The sequence below is a fragment of the Ovis canadensis genome, chromosome 16, assembly GCF_042477335.2.
Source record: "Ovis canadensis isolate MfBH-ARS-UI-01 breed Bighorn chromosome 16, ARS-UI_OviCan_v2, whole genome shotgun sequence".
NCBI classification, from domain to species: domain Eukaryota; kingdom Metazoa; phylum Chordata; class Mammalia; order Artiodactyla; family Bovidae; genus Ovis; species Ovis canadensis.
The window spans coordinates 42145014-42171433 of NC_091260.1; the positions used below are offsets into that span (position 1 = coordinate 42145014).

A 26420-nucleotide genomic window follows, 5' to 3' on the forward strand; every position below is an offset into this window, starting at 1 on the left:
TCATTTTTTCCTGTTTTTTAAAGCAAGAAAATATGGCTAAAAATATGACATACCTCTCAAGAAAAAGTAAAAAATACATAGCTATTAATTTCCAAACCATACAAAAAAACAAGTGATCATATAAATTTTAATTAAAATCTTATAATATTGTACTAAACAATCTAACATAAATTTAAGTGTAAAGAAAACTGGCATAGAGTTTGGCTTGGAATAAGCACAAAGGCAGTATTTTCAGACATCTTTTATTGAATGGGCTTTATCAAATTATTGCTGACATCTCATTATGGTGTGGTAGTCAGTGTTCACTAGTCGGTGCCCTCAAATGCTGGAATTCACAAAGAGTACTTGAGATAGGAGTTTGGGGCAGGGAGAAGACAAAACTCCAGCTCATCTGGGAATGGAATAAAAGAAGGTAATCTGAAGAAATTGATATTTAAGCTGACCATTAATGTAAAGGTAGAGTTTGGGTTTTGGGAAAAGAAAATCCCAGACATTTGTTTGGCAATGGCAAAGACAGAGTCTGAAAAACACTTTTTCTTAAGTTTATTTAATTTTTTTTAATCATTGCTTTACAATGTTGTATTGGTTTCTACTGTACAACAACGTTACCCAGCTTAAGTATACATAGCCGCTTCCCACTAGCTATCTGTTTTACACATGGGATTGTATATATATATGTCAGTGCTACTCTCAGCCCGTCCTACCGTCTCCTTCCCCCACTGTGAATTTAGTTGAGGATCATCTGTGTACAAAAAGATAAGCTTCAGGATACAGGATTGGTGCATACTCTAAAGGATTTTGAATGATTACATTTCATTTTGCAAGCAATAGGAAAAGTCTGGTAGATATAAATAGGAAGTAATTTCCTGGGGCAGGTAGAAACAGAAAAATTAGTAAGCGGAATAATGATATAAACTTAATAGAGGATGATGGCATTGGAACAAAGTGAAAAGCTGAATATGAAAACTATTGTATTAGAAGGAATGTAAGCCTGGGCAAATGACCAAAGGCCAGAATTGGGATGACAGAGGGATCAAGGATAATTTAAAAATTTTCTGCTTAGTGGCTGGCTAACGGAAGAAAAAAAGAAGCTATGCTACAATAAGCAGACATAATATCAGGAGAATTATTTCAAGGCTATAAGGTTCATTGGTTTGGATTTCAGTCTTTGAGATGGCTGTTCCACTGGGATACTCAGAGGCCACTAACTATGCAGGATGTAATTAGAAATGCATCAGTTTATCTCAGAGGCTAAGGCCAGTGATAACCATTCACATTACCATATCAGGTGAGCATGTGTGGCTGATGAAACCAACAAGAGAATGAAGAGAGGGAGGAAATATGAGGTAACCTAATCTTATAGAATGCCCACTTTAATGGTGGAAAAAGGGATGTCAGGTAAAGCTTGAGGAAAGTTAATTTCTGCTAATATATAAATATGAGTGAAGAATTATGAAAATGCCAAGTCATAGAAACTGAAGGTTTTGGGGGAGGAGTGAACAGAATTTTAAAATGCCACAGATGAGAGTATATGGACCAATATAGGGCCATTATGGAAGAAAATTAACGCACAAAGAAAAAACTGCAGTTTCAGAGGAAGGGGGAAGCAGAACAAACCTGTTTACTTCTTCCTGGACTGGGACAGATCCAATACCTTCTTAGGGATTAAATTTCTGTCCCATTAGCTCATTTTAATAAATAAGATTAGCTAAAACATAATGTACCTCCCACCCTACTCAAGTTCTTATTGGGTAAATTGCTGTTTACTGGAAAGCATTTGTCTTCAAATACGGTTTAAATTAATTTTATCCATAAGTTAAGCTAAACTTTCCTACAAATTGGGATATTTACTGTACTGAGAAAGGTAGTGTATTTTCACTTCAAAATACCTATATTTGACTGTTTTCTGATACCTTCATACCCCACCCCCTTTAGACATGAATTAGACCCTGTGAAACAACAAGGCATTAGACTCCATAGTAGGGCTGACCTGGAAAACTTTTTTGCAAGGCTTGGGATAGGCATGTGTCCTACAAAACATTAACCCCATATTGTGTGTGTAAGTAATGATATTTGTAAGGTTGACAGAGGATGTCCGGGAACCTGTCAGATCAAAGCTCAGGTATTAGCTGCTAGACGGTGGTGTGAATTGCCACTGATAGTACTAGGAAGGGGACATAGCATTTAAGAGAAGACATCATGTTATTCAAGAGATATATGCCCAATAATCAGGCTGTTAATTGGACTTTTGAAAATTGAATCAGTTTTAAATAAAATTTGAAATGTAATTGCAAAGACTATGTGTTTTATAAAAAAGCAAATCCAGCTGGACCTTTGTTTATTTATTTGTTTAGGTTGATAAATAAGTTGGTTTACAAGTGTATGCCCAATTTATGTTTGACATCTAAAGATATAATTGTTAGGAGTGACTTTTAAGTGTGAGTAGGGGGACTAGTTTATCGTATCAGCTGATTTCAACCATAGGTAAAAGAGATGTTGCTCAGTTGCTAAGTCGTATCTGACCTCTTGCAACCCCATGGACTGCAGCATGCCAGGCTTCCCTGTCCTTCACTATCTCCTGGAGTTTGTTCAAATTCATGTTCATTGAGTCAGTGATGCCTTCTCACCATCTCATCCTCTGTCGCCCCCTTCTCCTCCTGCCCTCAATCTTTCCCAGCATCAGGGATCAGGAAAAGAACCAGCATCAGAGTCTTTTTCAGTGAAAAAGATGCGGGTCTTCGCATCAGGTTGCCAAAGTATTGAAGCTTCAGCTTCAGCATTAGTCCTTCCAATGAATATTCAATTGATTTCCTTTAGGATTGACTACTTTGATTTCTTTGCCTGTCCAAGGGACTTTCAAAAGTTTTCTCCAGCACCTCAAAAGAATTATGGTCCAACTCTCAAGACTGCTGGAAAAACCATATAGCCATGTGTGCATCTGGTACCATTTGCAGGGTTTAACCAGAAGTTTTTTCCTAAACGCTTACAGGGGGAAATTGATTAACATAAAAATAGTTTGTCTATGAATATCATTTATTAGTAATTAAAGTGATCATAGTTTTTAGTGATATATTAATTATCATTGAAATACCATTTTTAGTTTGTGAATTGTGTTTACTTTTAGTACAAGGCAAAAATGATTACCTACGTTATTATTCTATTGTAATTGTCAAGATTTGGTTTTCCGGTGACTGTTGGATTTATAGAGAAAGTTAGCTTTCTATATCACAAGTTCTATAGACTTTGCATACGTGATTTTATGCAGTCCTCCTGGCAGAGAAACTCTGAGAATAGGAGAAAACTGAAGGTCACAGCAGTTAAATACCCTGCCCCAAACCATACAGATAATGCTGCTGCTGCTGCTGTTAAGTCACGTCAGTCATGTCTGACTCTGTGCGACCTCATGGACGGCAGCCCACCAGGCTCTGCAGTCCCTGGGATTCTCTAGGCAAGAGTACTGGAGTGGGTTGCCATTGCCTTCTCTGACAGTTGACGCAGATTTGAACCCTAGACTACCTAGAGCAGGGTGAATAAGAGAGGGGTTTTATAACATTCAAAACCAGATGTCAAATTCAGAACTGTTTGCTTGCAGGCTGTCTGACCTAAGAATATATTTTTAATCTCCTAGTTTTCTGTGTATTTTAATGTGTCCTATATTATAAAAGTCCTCAATCAATAAAATCTAGAGTTACATAATATAAAAGATATAGTAAAAATGTTAGTTGCCCAATCATGTCCGACTATTTGTGACCCCATGGACTGTAGCCCGCCAGGCTCCTCTGTCCAGGGAATTATCCAGGCAAGAACACTGGAGTGTGTTGCTGTTCCCTTCTCTAGGGGATCTTCCTGACCCAGGGATCGAGCCCATGTCTCTTAAGTCTCCTGAATTGGCAAGCGGGTTCTTTACCACTAGTGTCACCTGAGAAGCCCAAAAGGTATATTAGAAAAGTATTTACTACATTAATGACCTTTGACTTACTAAAAAAGGATTTCTTTAAATATCTTCGTGAACAACTGTATGTTTCTACTTAAAATTTAATTAATATATCTTCTTAGCATTTGCTGTCCTGGGTACTGTCTGGATTACTGCAGAAGTTAAACAGAAGGCAAAATAGTTGATTTTAACTTTTTATTTCACATCAGGGACTATCCAGTTAACAGTGTTATGTTAGTTTCATATGAACAGCGAAGGGACTGAGTCATACACATATATACATGTAAGGATAGGATAGTTTTCAACTTCAAATAATTAGTAACAAGAGCAAAAGTGAAATAAGAAACATACTGAAAATAAATGTTCTGGGGGTTGTAAAGAAAAAAAAAAAAACTAAAAATTAATTGCCAGAACGGGACTTGAAGGACAGGTAGAATGCTGATAGGAAAAGGAATTCCTAGAATGGAAGTAACCATATCTCCAATATATATACCTAGGTATGATGATGGCGATTAAAAGTAAGTACTATCTTGCTTGAGTCATGAGGTACTTACCATAAAATGTTAAAGAAGAGATAAGAAGGGAGGAGGAAGCTATATTAGGGAGTGCCTTGGTGTTTTTACTTAAATGAGAGGGTCCATGTTGGTTTTTCACGTGTATGTTACATGTTAGATGGTTGCTCTGAAACTTGTGGGTTGAATTGATCAGATAACATAGACAGGAGACTTTTTGAGATATTCTAAGCAAGAGCTAGCTTTGCCTGAAGTCAAGACACAACAGTGGGTATACAAAAAGGGGGTGGGTAGGAAAGACAATTCTGTAATAAAATGTACAAGACATAGAAATTGAGTTAAGGGGGAAAGAAACTTTCAGAGCAAAAAGTTAAGAAGAGAACTCGTGGCCAGGGAGGTGTGAATCTCATGAGGTCAGTTTTCAGGAACATCTTCATTGCTGTTTTTTAAAGCAACTTCTAGAGTGAGTGATAACTGTATTTTCCTTGCAGGCTAAGGTATGAGTCCATGTTAACCAAAGAAGTGTTATATTATGCAGAGTCTACAGAATTGTGTTTATGATGGCAAAACAGGGTCAATGATACTTTAAAAGGAAATTATAAAGTTTAATCGAGCATCATATTGATATTGAGATATCTAATGGCTTCAATCCTTACTAAGCACCACTAATAAAAGCCATGGTGTGGTAAACATTATTGCTATAATAAAGAGGGGATGACACTTTATCCTTTTCATTTCTGTTGACTAAGAAGGGTAGAATACGATTTTCCCTTAAAAAAAAAAAAAGCAGAAATACAAGCATGTTTTTAAAAGTAAGTATTTTTCAAAAGGCTCCTGACTCCTCTCCCAAAATTGGATTTCTTTTGGTAAGCAAGGAAAGGTAAATGAATACTAAGTATAACTCCAGCATTGTGCGCCACAGCTTGTCATATGCTAGCATCTGTGATTTGCATATAGTACTTAAAAAACATTTGGTTCTATACTAATCTTTATTTTACAGATAAGAAAATTTAGGGTTAGATAATTTAAGTAACTTCTTCTCGGAATTAAACAGTTGGTGAGAATTTCTGGTTGAAGACAGCTGCGGTGGGAATGGTAAAGGGCAAATGGATGAATTCAACTTACATGTTAGAACCAAACAGCCTTGGTAATTGATTGCATAAGGAAATGGAGTAGATTTTTGGCCAGCGGTTACCTAGGCTGGTTCCAGCCATCTAGGATGGTTCCAAATGAGGTATAACATTGTACCATTTTCTGGCATAGGAAACATCTGAGGGATGTTTATGGGAGGGAAGGTGATGAGATTGAGCTTGGGTGTGCTGTCTGACATGAGTATGAGATATGCAAGGGGATAGATTTAATTAGACTGTGATTATAAGGATTAGGAGGCTTGGAAGACAGGAATGGACTGGAGAGAGTCATTTTGTAGTCATCAGTTATGAATTAATCATGAAAGACATGGATGAGTGTATCATATTGCCCAAAGAGCATGTGTAGAATAGAAGATAAAAGGGCTATGTGTGACACCCAAGGGAACAGCAGCCTTTCAGGGAAAAGCAGAGTGGAGCCCTGAGAAGAGATGATAAGTGTCCAGGAAAGCGAAAATCCTCAGGGCACACATGATTTCATTTTAGACTTCAGTGATGTCATTTTTTTGTGAAACAGCTTTTACAGTATTGCATGTTATCTACATCTCTCCTCTGTCCTTAGTGTATTAAATGGCACATTTTGCATTTCCATTAGGAAAGGAGAAAAAAAAGAGAGAAAGGATTTCACTGTAATTACCAGTGCATGATGTATGATTGACATGGGTATTTGTATACTTGTCCATAAATCTATAGGTAAGTTTTGACAGAAAGACTGGTGAAATCTTCAAAATGAGAAACATTAATCTTTTATATAATTCTGAGGTGAGAGTAGAAATGAGGGCCGAGTGAGACTATTATAGTTCTTTCTTGTACTACTACTTGTAACTGAAGAGTCACTCATAATTAGGAATGATAATAACTTTGAAAGTTTCATGCAAATGTATGCCTTAAAAAAGTGTAGCCCAAATAGTCTAAGTAGGAGAACTAATGTGAAATAAAAATTTCTTGGTTAACAGAAATGTCTGTCATGAAAATGCATACAGTTTTTGTAAAAAATAACTGCTCAGAGACTACATCTTCAACCAGAATGCAGTAGCCCATGTTTCTGTAGACAGTTTTATGACCATAGAGGTGTATGAGTTGATTTGTTTCTTTACTTTTACAAGTACTGTAACAAGTGTGGTCTATTACCTAGCCTAACGACAGTGTCAATAGGCTTTAAAGAAATCAAATGAAAGCAATATTAAAATAATCTTTGATGAATTTGTCATATGTTGATAAATCTTAACTCTATATTAATACAATATTAACCTGGAATAAACTTCCTAATTTTAATATAAGGTGGGATAAGAGTGTTTCAAAAGGTAGCTAATAATCACAGCTATGTTGAAAATGAAATCAGAAATTTTAAACAAATAATTGTTTGGAAAAATAGTGGCAATCTATTTAAAGTAGCTGTTCAATTAAGCAGTGTTAAAGTGCAAATTTTAAGTAGATTCTGATTTCAAACCTAGTGTCTGTTCAAATATTTTTAGCCTCAGAACAAAATTAATAATGTTTTCTCTTTTCAAATTAAGAAAAATAGAGCTTAAATATTTGGAGTGCTATGAAGCTGTGGCAGTTCTAGAATTTGTGATTGACCTAATCTGTAGTTATAAATTTGCAGTGCCATAGTTTTTATGTGCCCTATTTATTACTGTTTATTCTAATCTATGATTGAAGATTTTATATATAAAATACTTCAAAGCACCTCCAAAGAGTCTTCTTTAAAGTAGTTCTTTATAATATAGATCTCCCTGTTTTCATCCATATTGTAACTATAAAGGGAGTTTATTTTTACTTCTTTATGAGATAAAGGGGGGTATGGGTCTTCATGAACTTATTTCCATAACTTCTTCTCAAATAATTGTTAGAATTCTGTAGTCACACTGCCTTGCTTTAGGAATATATTTATTTTACTTAGATTTAACTTTATGGCCATTGAAAGAGCTATCTTATTTACAAAATGAGCAGTTTGTTCATTTATTTAACTTTGTGCTTGTGCTCAGTCATGTCTGACTCTATAATAATTTTTACGGTGGTGGTGGGAGAGGGGGAGGACTGATTATTGTCTACATCTTAAAATCTGATTTCTTTTATTTATTGTAGGTTTTATTGGGATTTAATAATGCTTATAATGATGGTTGGAAATCTGGTCATCATACCAGTTGGAATCACATTCTTTACAGAACAGACAACAACACCATGGATTATTTTCAATGTGGCTTCAGATACAGTTTTCCTTTTGGACTTGATCATGAATTTCAGGACTGGGACTGTCAATGAAGACAGTTCTGAAATCATCCTGGACCCTAAAGTGATCAAGATGAATTATTTAAAAAGCTGGTTTGTGGTTGACTTCATCTCATCAATCCCAGTGGATTATATCTTTCTCATTGTAGAAAAAGGAATGGATTCGGAAGTTTACAAGACAGCCAGGGCACTTCGCATTGTGAGGTTTACAAAAATTCTCAGTCTCTTGCGTTTATTACGACTTTCAAGGTTAATTAGATACATACATCAGTGGGAAGAGGTAAGACATATCTTTTCCTTTATATAAAGTTTCTATATCATGAGATTTTAAACTATGGTGGTTTTAAAATGAACAGCTATGCTATGTATAATGAGTTTTATGAAGTTCAAAAAGAAAAATTTCATTTTTTTTCTTTTTGGTACATAAGTGATACATTTGCAACTTTAAAAGATATGGTCAAAAATTGAGTTTGAGTAAAGTAAAAAGTTAGAGATTGTAAAGCAGTTGTCTTATGCCAATTCAGATTTTTCTGAAGCAAATCTACTTTAATCAGAAAATTTTTATCTTAACCAGTGCAACTGCTCCTTCACCATGGGAGGTTGTTTTTATATACCATGTAATATTAATTTGTTTTATCTAACATATCAAGCACCATCTTTGACAAAATTGTAGGGTCCGATTGCTAGTTTGTATCATTAGTTCTGTGAAATAATGCGGAATATGTTTCCTCATATTGAAATTTCAGAGAATCATGCTTGAAGAAAAAAGATTCTTTTGCGTATTTCCAACTTGTATATATAAAGACATTTTAGTGTAATAATTTTACTCTGTTATTCTTTGTGTTATGGTTATTTATTATAGATTCTCTATACTAGATCATTTCATAATACTGAAGGGAAATTATTACATAGAAAACACAAATGATACAGTGAATAAAAACAGTAAATCTGGCCAATGTTTTGCTGAATAGGGCATCCATTGTTCTTAGGCAGTGGGCAGGACTTGAAAGGGCTTAGAAACTGGGTGGGACCTGAAAGGGCTTTGGAAACTGGAGTTTCTAAACATGTGAGTCCCATCGCCAAGCAAAGGAGGGTAAGTCCCTAATTTCAGAGTCTGCATATTAGTTTTTTTAATTTTCTTTTCCTTCTAAACACACCTTAAAAATTAATTATAACCTGAACTTTATTGTCTGCATAAAAATAAGGGTCAAAAAGGCCTCCAGAGTGACTAAACCTGCACTAAAGAAAGCAACACACTGACTAGGCATTAACTGCCACTTTACTTAGCTACAGAAATGCTTTTCAGGAGGAATTATATTTTGGGATTTAGGTTTAACAAGTCATAAAGTGAAACTTCTGTGAACATTAGCTCTGCTTTCTGTGAGACTGTGGCAGCGTTTTGTGTGTGCTTGTTGATGGCATTTTGGTTCCTAGGATTTCAGGAAATGACATGCAGCAATAAAACCCAGTATAAGACGCTGCTAAAAGGCATAAAAATGGATCATTCTTAAAATATGGATATGGATTACGTTTAAAATCAGATGAAGCTCATTTGAGAAACTGGATTCATCTTGTAATGTATCTCTATGTAGCACATTCCATCTAACATGTAATAAATGTTTGGTTCTCAAACATTATTATGCTAATGTTAATATCAAAGCAAGGTAATTATTGATAAAATAGCTAACATTTATTGATGGCTTATTATATGTCAAGTAATATATTTGATTCTTAACATGGATTAGTTCATCCAAGCTTCCTAACTTGCCCAGGTTCGCAGAGTAGTAGATAGAACTGGGATTCTGACCTTGGCACTCTGACTCCAGATCCCAAGCTCTTAATCACAAAAAGTATATAGCTTCTCACTATAGCATATATTCTTTTAGTGATAAATAATTTAATATTATACCATTTTATATGTATAATAAAATATGTGGGAAACTTTTCTTAACTGAGCTTTGTGGTCCAAGCAATGTATGATTTGAATATTTGCCTCTTAAAGCATGATCATAAAATTATTTTAATGAGTAGCCTGTGAGAAGCAAAGTCACTGATATAAATACCCAGGCAATTAAAAATACAGTGGACAGTGTGACTATTTTCACTGTCTTATAGTTTGAACCCAATTACCCTAGAGAATGGCAGAAGGATGAACAGATGGCATTCTATCAGATAAAATGGCAGGCTACGTAGGCATAGATGAGCACGCTCCTGGACACTGTTGTCCTCTGGTTCCTGGCAGCGGTCAGAGGCACTTAGGTGTGTGTAACTCAATGGTGTTTTACAGATGCCATGATAGAATTCAAGAGCATTGGCTCATTGCCATCATCACTGTAAAATGAAATTTAATATGCCATTACAGACATTTGGTAACCAAACCCATTCAGGCTCGAGTTGTGAGTTGGCATAATCTTACTTATAAATAAATGACATTGATAGTTAAATGAACCATAAGTTCACTTCATGAAGAATGTTTTCTTGATTATATGATACCCCTGTATAATAGCACATATATCATGGATATTTAATATCTGTTTGTAATACTGTTGGAGGAAAAACACAGTAGTAATTAACCCCAAATTTATTACGGATTTATTATTTCATGATTGCATTACCTGTATGATTGAAACCAAAGTCACCGAACAACGTGAATGGTTCCAAATTAGTATATCTCTACCTAAGTTTTATAAATGCCACCAGGATGTGTTTACAAGTAGAAACACAACAAGTAATCAGGTTTCTCTCTGAGCATTTGGAATAAGAGTACAGAGGAAGATGTGGGTTCACCCACATGTCTTTGAGTTCTGAGCGTTTTAGTACCAAGCTGGCTCATGCTAAATTCAGCAAATTTGGGGAGGTAATGTGTGAAGTCTGGAAGCTGCCACAGTTTGAAATGAATCATTCCCAAGGAAAGCGGCTGCCTTCTATAGGAAACTGCTTCCATCTTCAATGAAATTTTCCACCCCGCCCGCAACCCCCCCACACGCCCCCGGGTCTGAATTAGTTCAACTGAAAAGCAACAAGAAGTGCCAAAGCCAGATAAATTCAAGATATATTGTGAATGAAATAGAGAAATGTTAAATTTTAGCCGTTATGTTACTAGCCTGCTAAACTTAAACATAGTGGCTAATATTGAAGAAAAGAGCTAATTTGGCCAACTAATTTATGAAACATGGTGTTAGGGAGCATGGGGAGTTGTCTTCCAGAAGCAATGATAAAATCAATAGCTTTAGGGTGCAAAATTAAAGCTCTCTGACACTGTACTGAAACTTTATATGTATGGCCATGTGAGGTGAAGATCTGGGGTGATTGTTTAGATAAATCAGGTCAGAAAATTCCTTTTCCTATAATCTCCAGAAAATGGAATCTCTCTCAGTTTTGTATTTTGACTTAAAAAAAGCATCCCTTTAACTCAGCATTGTTCTTGTTGTTGTATTTCAAGTGAAGTCAGTGACCCAGTCCAGAGTGCTGGTTTGCAACCTATCATAGAAAGATCTCATTCTCTGTGATCCTCCTAAAAGAGACATATGGTGAGGAAATCCTCCGAAATTAAATGGAATGTTATTAACAGTCTTGACATTCACCAGCCACTGAAGAGATAAAGGGGTAGATTAAGAGCTTAGAAAATAGGAGATTATTTGGTTAGCAAAGGTGAAGAGTTCGAGGAACGTTGAATGTTACAGCTGCTGATCCCTGTTGTTTTATCAAAGGCAGATGACCCTTGAAATGATTAGATATTTTGGAAACAATAATTGAAAAGAGAAATATTAGTCTGCAATGGTTATCTGTTTGTAGGATTCAATGTAATAGAAAGTAGAAATTTTTCACGGGCAGTATAATACAGGTATGGTAAACACATGGAACTCCCATAATAACTAGGGCTTTGGAATACATACCTATAATATTTTATTTTTATTCCTCATTTACTATCCTCTCAACCATCTGGGTGTAGATTTTAGACCTATCACAAGCAACATGCCTATTTTGAGGCAAGAAAGAGGGCTGTGGTTCTGATTTTCTTGTATGTCTATAGAAATTTCAGACGAATAATGTGTCTGGAATATTGCAATGCTCTTAGAGAAATCAGTATTAGATTTTTATGTTGGCTTAGAGGCAGGTATATATACAAATTCTGTTTAACAACAGGGCATTAATAAGGAAATGTATTCCACAGGGAGCTAATACAGACTGCAGTTCCTGGCTTTCATAATTTTAGCATTCTAATTGGTGTAGATTAGAAACTAACTCTTGTTATAATTATACCATGCATATTATAGCTCTTCCATTTTGTAGAAAGCACATAGAATTCTAAGACCTGCCATGAGCAAACACCATTGTTTTGATAAGCCTTCCGTCTGCTAGAATCTAGGGAGGCTCCCTGTTTGTGGTATCAGATCTGTGTTTCTTTGCTTGCCTTCAAGGCTCTCAGCGAACCATTTCCCCATCTCACCACTGTCACTTCCTATTTGCACCAAACAGCTCTTTTCTGTTTGATTTTTAGTTTTATAATGCTTCTGGCAGAGAATGGATTTTTTTTTTTCCCTGCATCTGCTAATTTTGCATGTGTCACAGCTCAGGTTTGGAAAGCCTTCCTTTTCTGAAGGATTATTCATTATTCATTTAATGCTCAAACACCTCTGAAAATATTCTGCATTGAGGGACTATGCTATAATGGTCAGTACTTTGACTCTGAACAGTTCTACTATCTCTGCTTGCATTTGTTCATGCTCATAGTCTGGTTGTGAATTCTCCTGTATGCATTTCTTTTCTTTACCTGGGCATAAACGTCTGTAGGGAACATCAGTGTCAACTTTTTGGCCTTGAATCTCCTTGTACCATAGTCCAGAGTTCTAAACACAATCGGTTGTCCAGGCATACCTATCCGCTGAACGCATGACAGTCCTCCATGGTCTAAATTCATTAAATAATTGCAAAAGAAAATTAATTCTTCCCTCCCAAGCATATACTGAGTGCTTCTATATGCAGATGCTACACATGAGAATACAAAACATACCCCAGCTTTGTAGGAAAAAGAGACATGTGAGAAAATAATCACAGATGGTGTGGTAAGTGATGGCATCAAAGAGGGAGTGAACAATTACAGCTGATTTTTTTGCAGAAGAAAGCTTCAGTTCAGTTCAGTTCAGTTCAGTCGCTCAGTCGTGTCCGACTCTTTGCGACCTCATGAATCCCAGCACTCCAGGCCTCCCTGTCCATCACCAACTCCCAGAGTTCACTCAGACTCACGTCCATCGAGTCAGTGATGCCATCCAGCCATCTCATCCTCTGCCGTCACCTTCTCTTCCTGCCCCCAATCCCTCCCAGCATCAGAGTCTTTTCCAATGAGTCAACTCTTCTGATGAGGTGGCCAAAGTACTGGAGTTCAGCTTCAGCATCATTCCCTCCAAAGAAATCCCAGGGCTGACCTCCTTCAGAATGGACTGGTTGGATCTTTTTGCAGGGATACTCAAAACTGAGTTTTGAAGCTGGAGCCTGGATTACCGAGATGAGAAACATGGGACAGAGGAGTGCAGTCAGTGGGACATGAAGCACAAGCAGTCAGCACAGTTCTGCATCTCCAGAGTCTGGGTTGCAAAGGCAGTGATTTGGGAGGTATAGGCAGGAATTTGTGCTGAGGACCAACTCAACCAGTAAGGTGTCATTGAGGCTTTAGAGGCAGGGAGTTTGCATTTTAAAATGCTGCAGAGTGAAGAGGACTGGAGACAGCTGAGGCTAGAACTAATAATATCAGTTAAGAGAGAGATTTATCACACAGTTGCATTTTTTATATATAGCCAGCATCAGGCAGGATGCTTTTTAGATAGTTAAAAGGAGGTTTATCTTTGCCAAATATTCTTGCCACTGAAATATTTATATCAAATAAAATATGATAAGACCTTACATGAGTTGTAGTGTTCTACAATTTAAGTATTAATATTTGATGTAGTTAATAATCATTAATATAATAATATATTAACAGTATGTTTATATACTTTTCTTATTGATACAATTATACTTGAGATTTTTATTTCATAACACCAGAAACATGGTGGTGTAAAATGGATCTTATGCTCAAAATTAGCACTTATGGATGTTTATTCAAATTGTACCTTCTATTTTCTATTTATTCTAGGGAGAAATGCTCAAAGTGACTTGCTTATGCCTACAACCTTAAATTCTAGTATTTTAATCTTAGGAAATGAGATACATGGAAATTATTTGAAATATTTAAATTGATGTATGCCTATAATATTTATAAGTATGAGATTCATTATGTCATCTTTCTCAGATTAGTACATCAACTAACAAAAATATTATTGTGTTTGTGTGAGTTGCCAAATATTTTTTGCAGGCAGATATTGATTCTGCTGAAGACCACTAGGTGTCCTCTATTGGTTGTTTTACTTCAGGGTTCTATATTTGTAAATAGCAAAACTATCTTCTCTTGAAATTATTCACTTATACTTAGAATCACCTAATTACTTGTCTATTTATGTTTAGATAAAATGCATGGCAGTGGATATTCACATACGTAAAGATGATTTCTCTGTATTTATACTTTCTCCTCAGGTTAAAAAAAGAGTTTGTTTGTTCTCTAAAAATAATTATTTCAAGAGAATCGTTTTCAACATTACTGTATATTTTTTAAGAGGATATTTTAGCAGATCCTCTGGAGTTCTAAAGTGCTGTATGATGAGTTCTATTTGGATAGGCAGGATTATTAAGTCTAGACAAATAAAAAGAAGTTGACGAAGTATGTGTTGGTGTATGTATATGTGTGTGTGTTAAGGGTGAGATATATGCTTTTATGAATGCTTTTTGGCTAGAACCCTGGAGCTAATATGTATAATACTGATGCTTTTGATATGGAAATATCAGTTTAATGCTAAAATATAAGATCAATTTTGAAATGTCCAGGGTCCTATTTTAAGATTAAAATATCAGAATTTCTTAATGCCCCATCATTGCCCAATCTGTGTTCCTGTTTTGCATGTGTTTGTATGCTCCCATTGCTATATGTTGATAACTAGACTTGTAACCCAAACTTCCAAATTATGTATCCCTAAGTTTGAGTGAACTCCGAGAGGTGGTGATGGACAGGGAGGCCTGGCGTGCTGCAATTCTTGGGGTCACAAAGAGTTGGACAAGACTGAGCAACTGAACTGAACTGAACTCAAAATTTACATGAGATAAAAATATAAAATAAAATATATAAAAATATCTCATGAACCCCTCAAGCTCAGTATGTCCATTTCTGCTTCAGGTCTCCTCCATCTCTCATTTCTTGTTTCTCAATTCAGAAATCCAAGAGGTATCCTTGACTTCTCTGCTTTCATTCTCCATAGTTAACAGTAACCAAGTTCTCCTGGTTCTGCTTCTTGGAATGTGGTCTGAATTCTAATATTCCTTCACTCAGTCCTCTCTGTCACCATCCTAGTCCAAGCCAACATCAGTCATTTCTTATTTGCATTTTCATAGTAGAGTCATTATTAGGTTTAGTCATTATTAGGTCCTCCAGGGGCCTCAAAAGTGATATTTTTGAAGAGCATATTTTACCATATCTTCCACCTTCTGAAAATATTTCTATGACAATTCCATAATTCAAGATCCTTTGAAATCTGAGTCTTCCCCACATCAGCCTGGAAAACTACTTTCTCATTGATTTTTAACTAGGCTGAACATATTTATGTTTATCATATATGCTTTTTTAAGGCCTTTACAAGTGTTCACTTTTTCTAGAACTTTGTTTCTTTGGCCAACCCCAATTCGTCCATCACATTTTGTTCCTTTGACTTTGGCTTTAAGTTAAGATACCCTAAGGTGGAATTAGTGAATTTCTCAGGGAGCGTTATTTCCATCTGTAATGTGCTGGCATACCCCTATGCTTCTTGCTTTCATTCTTCACCTTTGTAATTTCTCTTAAACCTTGCCTTCCCAACTATATAGTAAACTCCAGAAGGGCAGAAACCACAGACTTCATGTGTTTTTAGCTGCTGGCTTCATGTCTGGAAAATAATGGGGCACAAGAGTACTTACTAAATGAGTTAAATTATGACCTCAAGGGAATTTCAATTCAGCAAATGTAAACAAACATAAGAAAAACAGTAGAGTGTCTTAAATCTAAAACTGGAGATTTTTATAGAAGAAAAACAAAACCGAAGATGTTCTGTGAGAGTGTGATAGAGGGTAGAGGAGAAGCTCCAAATTAAGTAAGGCATCCTGATAAAATTGGCCACTTTGGAAAACCCAGCTTGAAAGTATATGTCCTTCCAAATGGGATAGGCCTGGGAAATATTCCAAGAGAATTGAGAAATCATGGATGAATTCAATCTAGCTCATCATTTATGGGGATAATAATGATTTTCTGCTCAGTCTCTCAGAAGGGCTTTGAGGTTCAAATGATATGTTACTGTTGAACATACTTAGAGACTCTAAGGTTTATAGAAATGTGCATTATTGTTATCATAAAAGTCCCCGCTAGTTTAAAATCAGTAAAATTTCGACAGAGAGTTCAGTAGTGTGCTTACTGCTTTTCCAAGTACTGGCAGCACTATAAATACATTATTTCTTTCCAATATATACCTAGTAAAAATTTGCAGCAGTAAATGAATCAGGCTAATTTAGGACAAAGCACATTCAGCCTTTCATTTCTCCAGAATTTCTGGAGAACTGTCTCAGTTTTCTGTTTCACTGTGTATGTCGACACAGCATGTATTACTTCTACTGCTATTTTAGATTCATCTGGGTGCTGTTAGAGTGCAAACTGGGATGCGGTTGTTTCCTGAGTAGTGGATCCAAAATTTGTAATGTGATTCTGTTTTAAACTTGAATTCTAGTTCAACTGCCAGAGTGTTTCATAAAAACACCTTGCTGTAGATTGTGTTACTTTAATTATCTGGGTAATGATCTTAGCTGAACAGGTCACTTTGCTTAGCCTTGTATTATGTGATGCACGTATCTACCAAAGGGGAGATGTGAAGAGACATGACATGATTGGAAAATAGTACAGTGAAACCCGAGAATGTTTTGTTACAAATAATGAGGCGAAATTAAGCTGATCTCTAAAGGGAATGTTAAATGTAATTATCTACTCATAGACGGAAAACATGTACTTTTTATTGTCAGTTTCTGACAAATCAGTCTTTTACTTTAGTCAGATACAACGTCAAAGTGTTTTTTATTAATTAGAAATATTTTAGAAAACAAAGTTATGCTCGCATTATGTCAAAAGTAGTAGTTGATTCAGATTTCATTGGACAAACCATAGTTTTGAAATATATGAGAAATTGTCACAGAAAGTAACTTTTATAAGATATTATTACTGTGTTATGAAGCCTCTAGAATAAATAAAATTAGAGCCCTTGAATTGTACTGAGCAATGGATGAGCAAGACCTACTTTGACTTTTCTTTCTATCTTGCTGATGTATGCACTTTAGATTTTGTGTTAGAGAAGTCATGTCTTAGTGTGAAAGGGAAATACATTTGGTTGGTTATGTAATTCTGGTGGCTATTTTGAGTTAAGTCTGCCATTTAGGCCATATTAAAAAAAAAAAAAAGACAAAATCTTTTTCTTATTGCATCTTAAAGTGAAAGTAGACATTGAGTAAGGATTCTAGAAACTAGTCCCAGGATTCATATTATTTAAAGCAGTTGTGAAGGAAGAAAATACTAGCTATTTTGAGATAATCATTATCTGTCAGGAGTGGTGGACTCAAAATGGTTTCCATTAAGGATGGTGATGCTTCCCTCGTGGCTCAGACGGTAAAGCGTCTGCCTGCAATGCAGGAGACCAGGGTTCTATCCCTGGGTTGGGAAGATCCCCTGGAGAAGGAAATGGCAATCCACTCCAGTATTCTTGCCTGGAAAATCCCATGGATGGAGGAGCCTGGTGGGCTACAGTCCATGGGGTAGCAAAGAGTCGGACACGACTGAGTGACTTCACATTATCATCATCGAGGTTGGTCATCAGTGGGAATATTTGCAATGATATGCAGATTATTCCAATGTGCTGCATTTTTTGTTGTTACTGGTGTGGGATATGGCTGAGTAAGCATATGAAACAAAAGAAATTCTGCTGAATGGAGATGAAAATCAAGATTACCTTGCACAAGTCGTTTCTAGACACTTATATCATGGGAAAAAAATGAGGATAACAGCTTCTACTTAGGTCATATGGTTGTTTTAATAATCAAAAAGAACATTCATGTGAAAATGCTTTGTAAACTCTAAAACTGAAAATGTAAAGAGAATAGTAATGTACTATATAATTAGACAGTCATATTATTTTACTATTTTTTCCCACAGTCTCTCTCTCTAAAAAAAAGAAATTCCTATCTTCCTCAATATTTGACATCATACCAGAGCATAAGGGGGGAATTTGAATTGTGATAGAGTGTAAAATCTAATGTAGATAGACTGAGAATCCAAGAGTTGTTAACTCTCTAATAATATCTAATCGAAGTGTTTGGGGAATCAACTAATTTTGTGGAGGCTGCACACTCTTTAGTATGGGAAGCAGTTCTTCACTGTGTAAAAATATTAATCTCTTGATACAGATAAATGTTCAGAGCAATTCCTTCCAACTGACTGACACTGAATCACAAGCATTCAAGTTCACAGATTTTTATAATACTGTGAAATTAAAAATGCTTCTCCAATTTTAGTCAATATGAAATACAAACTTAGATAGTCCTTAATCTGGTGGAGGATTACGCCTTTTCCCTGGCATGTTTGTTGTAGAAGCAGAATAATTTTCTAACGACAATAATTAGCTGTTGTGCAGTCACTAAGTCGTATGACTCTGCAATCCTACGGACTACAGAATGTCAGGCTCCCCTGTATTTGTTAGAAAAGAGTTATTGAAGAATTTCTGCCAATAGAGTTATAATATATATATTAGAATAATACTAGAATGTGAATGGATTCAAAAGTTATATGTGTATTTATTACTGACATGCAAAGCCAAGTTATGTATAGTGAACTCTGCAAGTTTTAAGTGACTAGTTTTCTGTTTCCAGACGTACTTTGGGAATTGTGACATTAATGACTAAAATTTAACCATTGGGGAATGATTCATTTTTGTTCCTTCAAGAATATTTTATAGAACTTCAAATAAGTAGTTTAAGCCATTACCAGGTAATATTTTAGTAGGCTCTTGGTTGTCAGGTAGTGAGAAAAATTCTCAAGTTGTTGAATAATTCTTAAAAAAAATAGGTATATGAATATGAATTTTGTGACTTGAATGAGAGGTGCATTCTCATGAGAGGGGTTCTCCCTCATGTGAGAAGTTTAGTTGGGCTGCAGGGGAGAAAGACAATAGAAAGCGATTGGAAAGAAAAAAAAAAAAACAGTTTTGCTGAAGTCTTTCCTTGTTGCCAAATTACCAGTTTTTGCCTAGTGTTGGAGATAAATGCAGAGAAGGCAATGGTATCCCACTCCAGCACTCTTGCCTGGAAAATCCCATGAGTGGAGGAGCCTTGTGGGCTGCCATCTCTGGGGTCGCACAGAGTCGGACACGACTGAAGCCACTTAGCAGCAGCAGCAGCAGCAGGAGATAAATGTGTTAATGTTTTCAAGTCTTATTGCTGGGAATTTTACCAACTAAATCATCCATCCCCCTTTCCATTTAGTTGACTTGTTATTTCTGATGTTCCAAAAATCTCCTGTGTCTTGAAATTAGAAGATGACTCTGTGGTTTCAGATGAAAAGATTTTTAGTTAGCACATGTCCTAGAAACATTCTACTGTTTTTGAAAGAATTCTATTTAGTAGCACATTTCTTAAGTGTATGATTCTGTACTTCCAATTAAACATTGTGAGTGTAATCACATACTAACCATTCTAAGAAAAATAAGAGACTATATAATTAAATACTTTGCTGATTTCTCATTTGTGAACTTCATATTTTTATATTATTATCAGATGTAGTATGTAATATAAGTCAATTGGCTACCAACCAGATGCTGAGTACTCTACTACATACAGGAATAGAAAAATGGATAATCAACGACTTTTGCTAAATAAGATTTTTGTAATCTAGTGGAAGAATTAGAAAAGGAAATAAACAATTGTAACATATCTATTAGAAATTGTTGAATGGGATATTCTGAGTAAAATTGTAAGACAGCATCTCGGGCACAAAGAACTCCACAGTCAATTCACTAAGTCTGCTGAAGGAGCAGGAGTGGGGAGTGTTGGTGTCTGAGTTAGATATCTATCCTCCTTTGATTAATAAGTGGAAATAGAGCTGTAAAATGCCATGCCATTTAAAATTTGTTGAGTTTTACAGGCAGTAAAAGCAATTTTATTTATTAATAAAATAATATCAATACTGTGTTGAGATTGCAAAATTACTTCCCATTACTGGACTATGAAATATTTTCATAACATTCAAACTGTACACATTTATGAAAGATTTATAAATGTAGAGAACTTTTTAGGAAGCAAAAAGAACATTATACTTAAATTTCATACATAGCATTATAAACTCTTTAATTAGTGAGAAAATTTAACAGAAAGAACCTAGTTTCTGACTCATTTACCCTCTTGTTCTCTTTTCTATAGTATGGATGCTTTTGCACAGACTCCTAACCAGAAAATGTTAATATGCAAGATCGAACATATCAAAATTAATTTTTTTTTACTCCATGTGGATCTTCAGATGATAATTTATTTTATTCAGTTATTTTATTTGATGTGGAGAAGAAATGCTTCAGGTTAAAAATACAATTTAAATGTGAAAAAATTTCACAGCTATTTATAAACATTTTTTCCTAAATTATGCTGCTAACAGTTTCTTAAAGGAAAGAAACATAATAATTTCCTCATAGTTCAGTCATGTAAGCATGTTTTCATTAGCAAAAACCAATCAAGATGTCCTCAGATTTGAGAGAGGATTTCCTTAGAAGTGTTTCCCTCATGCTCTGAGATTTTAGAAATCATATTCAGTATTCCCCAGTGTGTGGTCTCTGAGTTACTAATGGTTTTATGGAGACAAATTTTTTTTTTTTTAATGTTGAGATGTTATCACTTGGCCCTAGATATCTTAGCAGCTTCTTATAGAGTCTTAGTGGAGAATTCAATGATTCGCCTCAAAGTGATGTATATATATATATAACTTTCTATGATTCTTTGGCCAAAATCTGTCACATAACCTCACCTAGCCACCAGAAGTCAAGAAGAGCAATCTTACTTTGCCCATGGGAGGCAATGAGCTGGAGCTATTTGCATATTAGTATTGCTTAGGGAGTCGGAAGAGCTGAGAGATAGAGACAGAATAGTCTGGAATGGCCTATGGCTAACTTGCATATAAACTTGGATCTGTTATATTAAAAATAAAATTGTGAGTCTACTTGATCATCCAGTTTTTCTTTCAACAATATTTCCGGTCTTAGATAAACAACCTTTTAGGTAGTGAATAATGCCATTATGGAGAAAACGTGTTGTGTGATCGCTCACCTACAGCCAGACATCCTGGAGTGTGAAGTCAAGTGAGCATTCATTAGGAAGCATTACTATGAACAAAGCTAGTGGAGGTGATGGAATTCCAGCTGAGGAATTCCAACATCATTCCTAAAAGATGATGTTGTTAAAGTGCTGCACTCATTATGTCAGCAAATTTGGAAAACTCAACAGTGGTCACAAGACTTGAAAAGGTCAGTGTTCATTCCAATCCCAAAGAAAAGCAATGCCAAAAAATGTTCCAAATACTGTACAATTGCGCTCATTTCACATGCTAACCAGGTTATGCTCAAAATCCTTCAAGCTAGGCTTTAGCAGCACTTGATCTGGAGAACTTCCAGATGTACATAGTAGGATTGTTATGTCCTCTTGATGAATTACTCTCTTGAGCACCATAAAATGACCCTTTTTATCTCTGATATATACTTTGACATTAATATAGCCATTCCATCTTTATATGATTAATATTTGTATGGTATATATTTTTCCATGTTTTATTTTCAATCTGTTTTTACTTTAAAGAGAATGTTTTGTGTACAATTTTGAATCTTAATTTTTCCCAATTCTCTCCCCTTTTTATATTTAGTATTTTGTATGACTCTGATCTCAACTACTGAATTAGTGACTATTGTGTGTTAATGTTAGTTGCTCAGTCATGCCTGATTCTTTAAGACCCTGTGAACTGTAGCCCATCAGGTTCCTCTGTCCAGGGAGTTTTCCAGGAAAGAATACTGGAGTGGGTTGCCATTCCCTCCACCAGAATTAGAAACTATACTTCAGTACTTTTCCCAATACTTGTTCTGAGGTTTACAGTATATATCTTTAGATTATCACAGTCTACATTCACAAAATATTATACATTTTTACATTTGGGCTGAGAAATTTAAAACAGTATATTTTCATTGTCTCCTTGCTGGCCTTTGTGCTGTTTTTTTCATATAATTTATCTCTATGTTTGTTATCAATGCCCAAATACATTGAAATTATTTTTGTTCCAAACAGATAATTATGTTTTAAAATATTTTTTTAATGAATTTTAAAATGCCTATTTTATGACTTCTCTTGCCATTGCCTTGTGTAGATCCAAATTTCCATCTGGTATCATTTTCCTTCTCTGTGGCAGAACTTTCATTTCTTGTAGTGCTCATCTACCATTGATGAATTTTCTTAACATTCATATGCCTGATAGTCATTATTTGTCTTGATATTTGAAGAGTATTTTTTCTGCATAAAGGAGTCTAAGGAGATTTTTTTTTCTCTTAGTACTATGAAGATATTAGTTAATTTTTTTTCCTGCATACGTTGTTTCTGATGTCTGATGTCACTTTTTTCTTTGTTCTACTGTGTGTAATAAGACTTTTTCCTCCAGCTGGTTTTAAGATTTTCTCTTTAGCTTTGCTGTTCAACAATTTGATTTTTAAGTGATTTAATATGGTTTTCCTCATGTTTCTTCTGCTTGATATTTGTTGAGTGCCTTTGATCTGTGTGTTTATAGTTTTCATAAATTTGTAAAAATGTCGGCCATTATTTCTTCATAGAGTTTCTGTTTCCTCTACCCTTTTTTGAGAAAATTTCCTGGTTTTTGTGGTGACTTCACATGCATGTCCTGGGCTCAAAGACTCATTTAAGGGTCCTTCTGCAGATCTTGGTGCTTTGCTCTGTACAGCTCCTTTGTCTCTGGTATTTTGACTCATAAGTTCCAGCTACCGTGACCTTCCTATCTCTATACTTTGTCTCTCAACTCCACAAGACCACTAAGCTCTATCTTGGTTTCTTTTAACTGTACTCTCCCGTAGAACTCACTCGAGGCAGGGAGCTGGTGCTTCCCCTCTTCCAGGAGTTATTCTTCTGCATTGCCTGTGATCCAGTATCTGAAAACCATTATTTTCATAGTTTTTCAGGTTTTGTAGTTGGTTAAAGCAGGAAGGGAACCTGGTCCTTGTTATTCCATTTTGGTCAAAAACAGGATGATATGCCTTGTTTCAAAATTGAAAAAAATCATATTTTATAGAGAGATTTTTGATTTCAGAGATGGGTATGATATGTGTGTATGGTAAGTCACTTCAGTCATATCTGACTCTTTGCAACCCTATGGACCATAGCCTGCCAAGCTCCTCTGTCCATGGGATTCTCCAGGCAAGAGTACTGGAGTGGGTTGCCGTTTCCTTCTTCAGGGGATTTTCCTGACCCAAGGATGGAACCTGTGTCTCTTAAGTTTCCTGCATTGGGAGGAGGGTTCTTTCCCATTAGTACTCTTGCCTGGAGAATCCCATGGACAGAGGAGCTTGGTGGGCTATGATCCATAAGCTTGCGAAGAGTCATCCTTCTTCCATCATTAACAGTATGTTTTTATGGATATAGGTGGGAATGTGCATACACAGTTTGTGCCTCTATGTAGAAAAATAAATGATGAATTCCTCTGAAAAGTTAAAGTATATGAGACTTCATCTCTGCAATTATTATAGATTTATCCATTAACAATTGGTTTGGTTACTTTCTTCTAGAGTAGCACATCTTCTTAAGCATTAAACTTTTCCTAACAAAGTATTATGGACATTTTCAAAGGTACAAACTTTGAAAGAATTTCACAGTGACTACTAACAATATTCACTACCTAGATTCTTTAACATCTTAGTACATTTTCTGTACCACATATTTATTCTTCTATTCATATACCATTTTTTTTTCTTTTGATATATTTCAAAGGTAACTGCAAGCCACAGTTTTTCAGTCTTCTTCCTCCAACTATTTTAGCATGCATCAAATGCTCCATCTTTAAGCTCTCAATTTTGTACATGTGCTATAACATATAAAATGCTTTTCCTGATATAGTATAGTTTATAGCATAACAAAAGTAAAAGTGATCAGATAACATAAATAAAATTGTGAACATTAAGTAACCTTAAAAAGTTCAAATATGCATTTTAGTAACAATGGTTCCACCATGATTATGTTTATCCAACAATCATACTTTTAACGCCTTTAGTTTCTTTAACCTTTAGTGATTTTTATGATTAAATTAGTGGGACTGTCTTTAGATTGTAACATATTCTTAGCATCCTTTCGGTCTTGGTTATTTCCCCTCTGGAAAGAAGAGGTTAAATTGGGTGATCTTGAATATCTTTTTTAGGCCTGGAATTCCCTGACCCTCATACTGTTCCTCCCAACTCCTCAGATGCACCCTGCTATGATTTGTGAAAGCAAATAATTTGAATTTTTTTCAAACTAGTATTCTTTATGTCTGTATTCAAAATGTATTTAGTTGGAGGAGTAAGAAAATGATTTTCTACTAGTAAACATTCATTTCTTGCTTATTAACATATTTCTAGTCACCAAATATGTTTACAAAAATACAGAAAAAACTTTTGTGACTTTTCTATAGCTTAAAAAAAATTGCTTTACCTTTTGAGACTTTTTTCAAAGTAGATGATTTCTTGAGAGCATGTGAAAGGTTCACAGTGTAGAAAATAAAACACTAGTAGTGATAAATAGGGCTTCCCTAGTAGCTCAGCTGATGAATCCACCTGCAATGAAGAAGACCCTGGTTCGATTCCTGGGTTAGTAAGATCCCTTCTCCAAGGGATAGGCTAACCTCTCCAGTATTCTTGGGCTTCCCTGATGACTCAGACAGTAAAGAATCTGCCCACAGTCTGGGAGATCTGGGTTCAATCCCTGGGTAGGAAAGAGCCTCTGGAGGAGGGCATGGCAACCTACTCCAGTATTCTTGCCTAAAGAATCCCTATGGACAGAGGAGTCTGGCAGGCTATAGTCCATGGGGTCTCAGAAAATCAGATACGACTGAGTGACTAAGCAAAACACACAGCACAGTAACAAATATTCTCAATAAGTAGTGCCATGGCCTCTGTGATTCCAGTGTGAGCTTTCAGTGGTCTGCAAGCACATGTGTGCTATATATAAAATAATCACTTAATGTTAGGAAGACACTAACCTGTTCAGTTTTTGTTGTGGTTTATTTAACAAGCTCAAGTTGTATCCCTATCTTAACAGTATAGGGTCAACTTTTATTTCATCAAGTCAAGTAAAAAATTAAGTTTGAAAACACAAGTTGTCTGGCATTTTATTGCATATTTATGCCAAAAAGGTTCTAGTGCTTCTTATTAACTGAAGTGTCCGAGAAGTTGCTACTTTGCCCATTCTCTCTTGTAATGTGACAACACATATATTATTCTTTTTTCCTCAGTACTTTAATAGGTTCTATAAATAAAGTGTGATATACTTAGATAAAGGTATTTAAAATTTCACAAATAAACAGAATACTACTTTGGTTATAAATGGTTTATAAAACCAAGGAATGATAATACTTTCAGGAAATATTACATTTGGCCTTTTGTTATGACCTTAATATGTAGACATACTCTTGGGAAATGGAAATCAGGAAATTATAATACCTTCTTTGCCACTCAAAGTAAATGTAATTTTTCTGTCATGTCCATTTTACCTAAAGTTACACATTATATTCATAGATAAAAGTATACATGAAAGACTGTATCTGTCTTGACTGTGCATCCTAAAACTGGTAGTTCTAGATTTTATTTCATAGACAATCTATTTTTTCTCAGAGCTTGTGTGTGGTTAAAAAGTAGTCATGTTAGTTTTTATTTTGACGATAAGTCACTTAAAAACTCTACAATCTACTATTATTACAATTTCTCATTACAGTAGAAATATAGTAAAGTGAAGTTGCTCAGTCATGTCCGACTCTTTGTGACCCCATGGACTGTAGCCTACAAGGCTCCTCCCTTCATGGGATTCTCCAGGCAAGAGTACTGGAGTGGGTTGCCATTTCCTTCTCCAGGGGATCTTCCCGACCCAGGGATTGAACCTGGGTCTCCAGCATTCCAGGCAGATGCTTTAACCTCTGAGCCACCAGGGAAGCCCAGAAATATAAGAAGCCATGATGAATAGTTAACAAAAAATTCTTGCTTCCCCAGGTCAGTGAAAATAGCCACCATGGCTCCTCCTGGTCCACAGAGGAGCCTTTGGAGTGATGGCTCAGTCTAAAGTGAATCATCAAGAGGCTGAGAGACAACTTCATGCATCCTTTTCACATGATAGAAACAATCATATGCAATCATATCCCAGTTGTTCTGGGAAAGAAATGACACATGTGTA

At 35.6% G+C, this 26420-nt stretch overlaps 1 protein-coding gene and 1 non-coding gene across 2 annotated transcripts in view; one reads left to right on the forward strand and one right to left on the reverse strand.

Annotated features, from left to right (window-relative positions):
• The window catches only part of HCN1 (hyperpolarization activated cyclic nucleotide gated potassium channel 1), a 448090-nt gene that overhangs the window by 45582 nt on the left and 376088 nt on the right, over window positions 1-26420 (forward strand). Inside the window, exon 2 of the mRNA XM_069556396.1 lies at window positions 7683-8106. Coding sequence (XP_069412497.1) covers window positions 7683-8106 — 424 coding nt within the window. The remainder of the gene's footprint in view (window positions 1-7682; window positions 8107-26420) is intronic.
• Window positions 26110-26181, reverse strand: TRNAS-GGA (transfer RNA serine (anticodon GGA)). Its single transcript has one exon. It is a non-coding gene; the product is annotated as a tRNA-Ser (tRNA).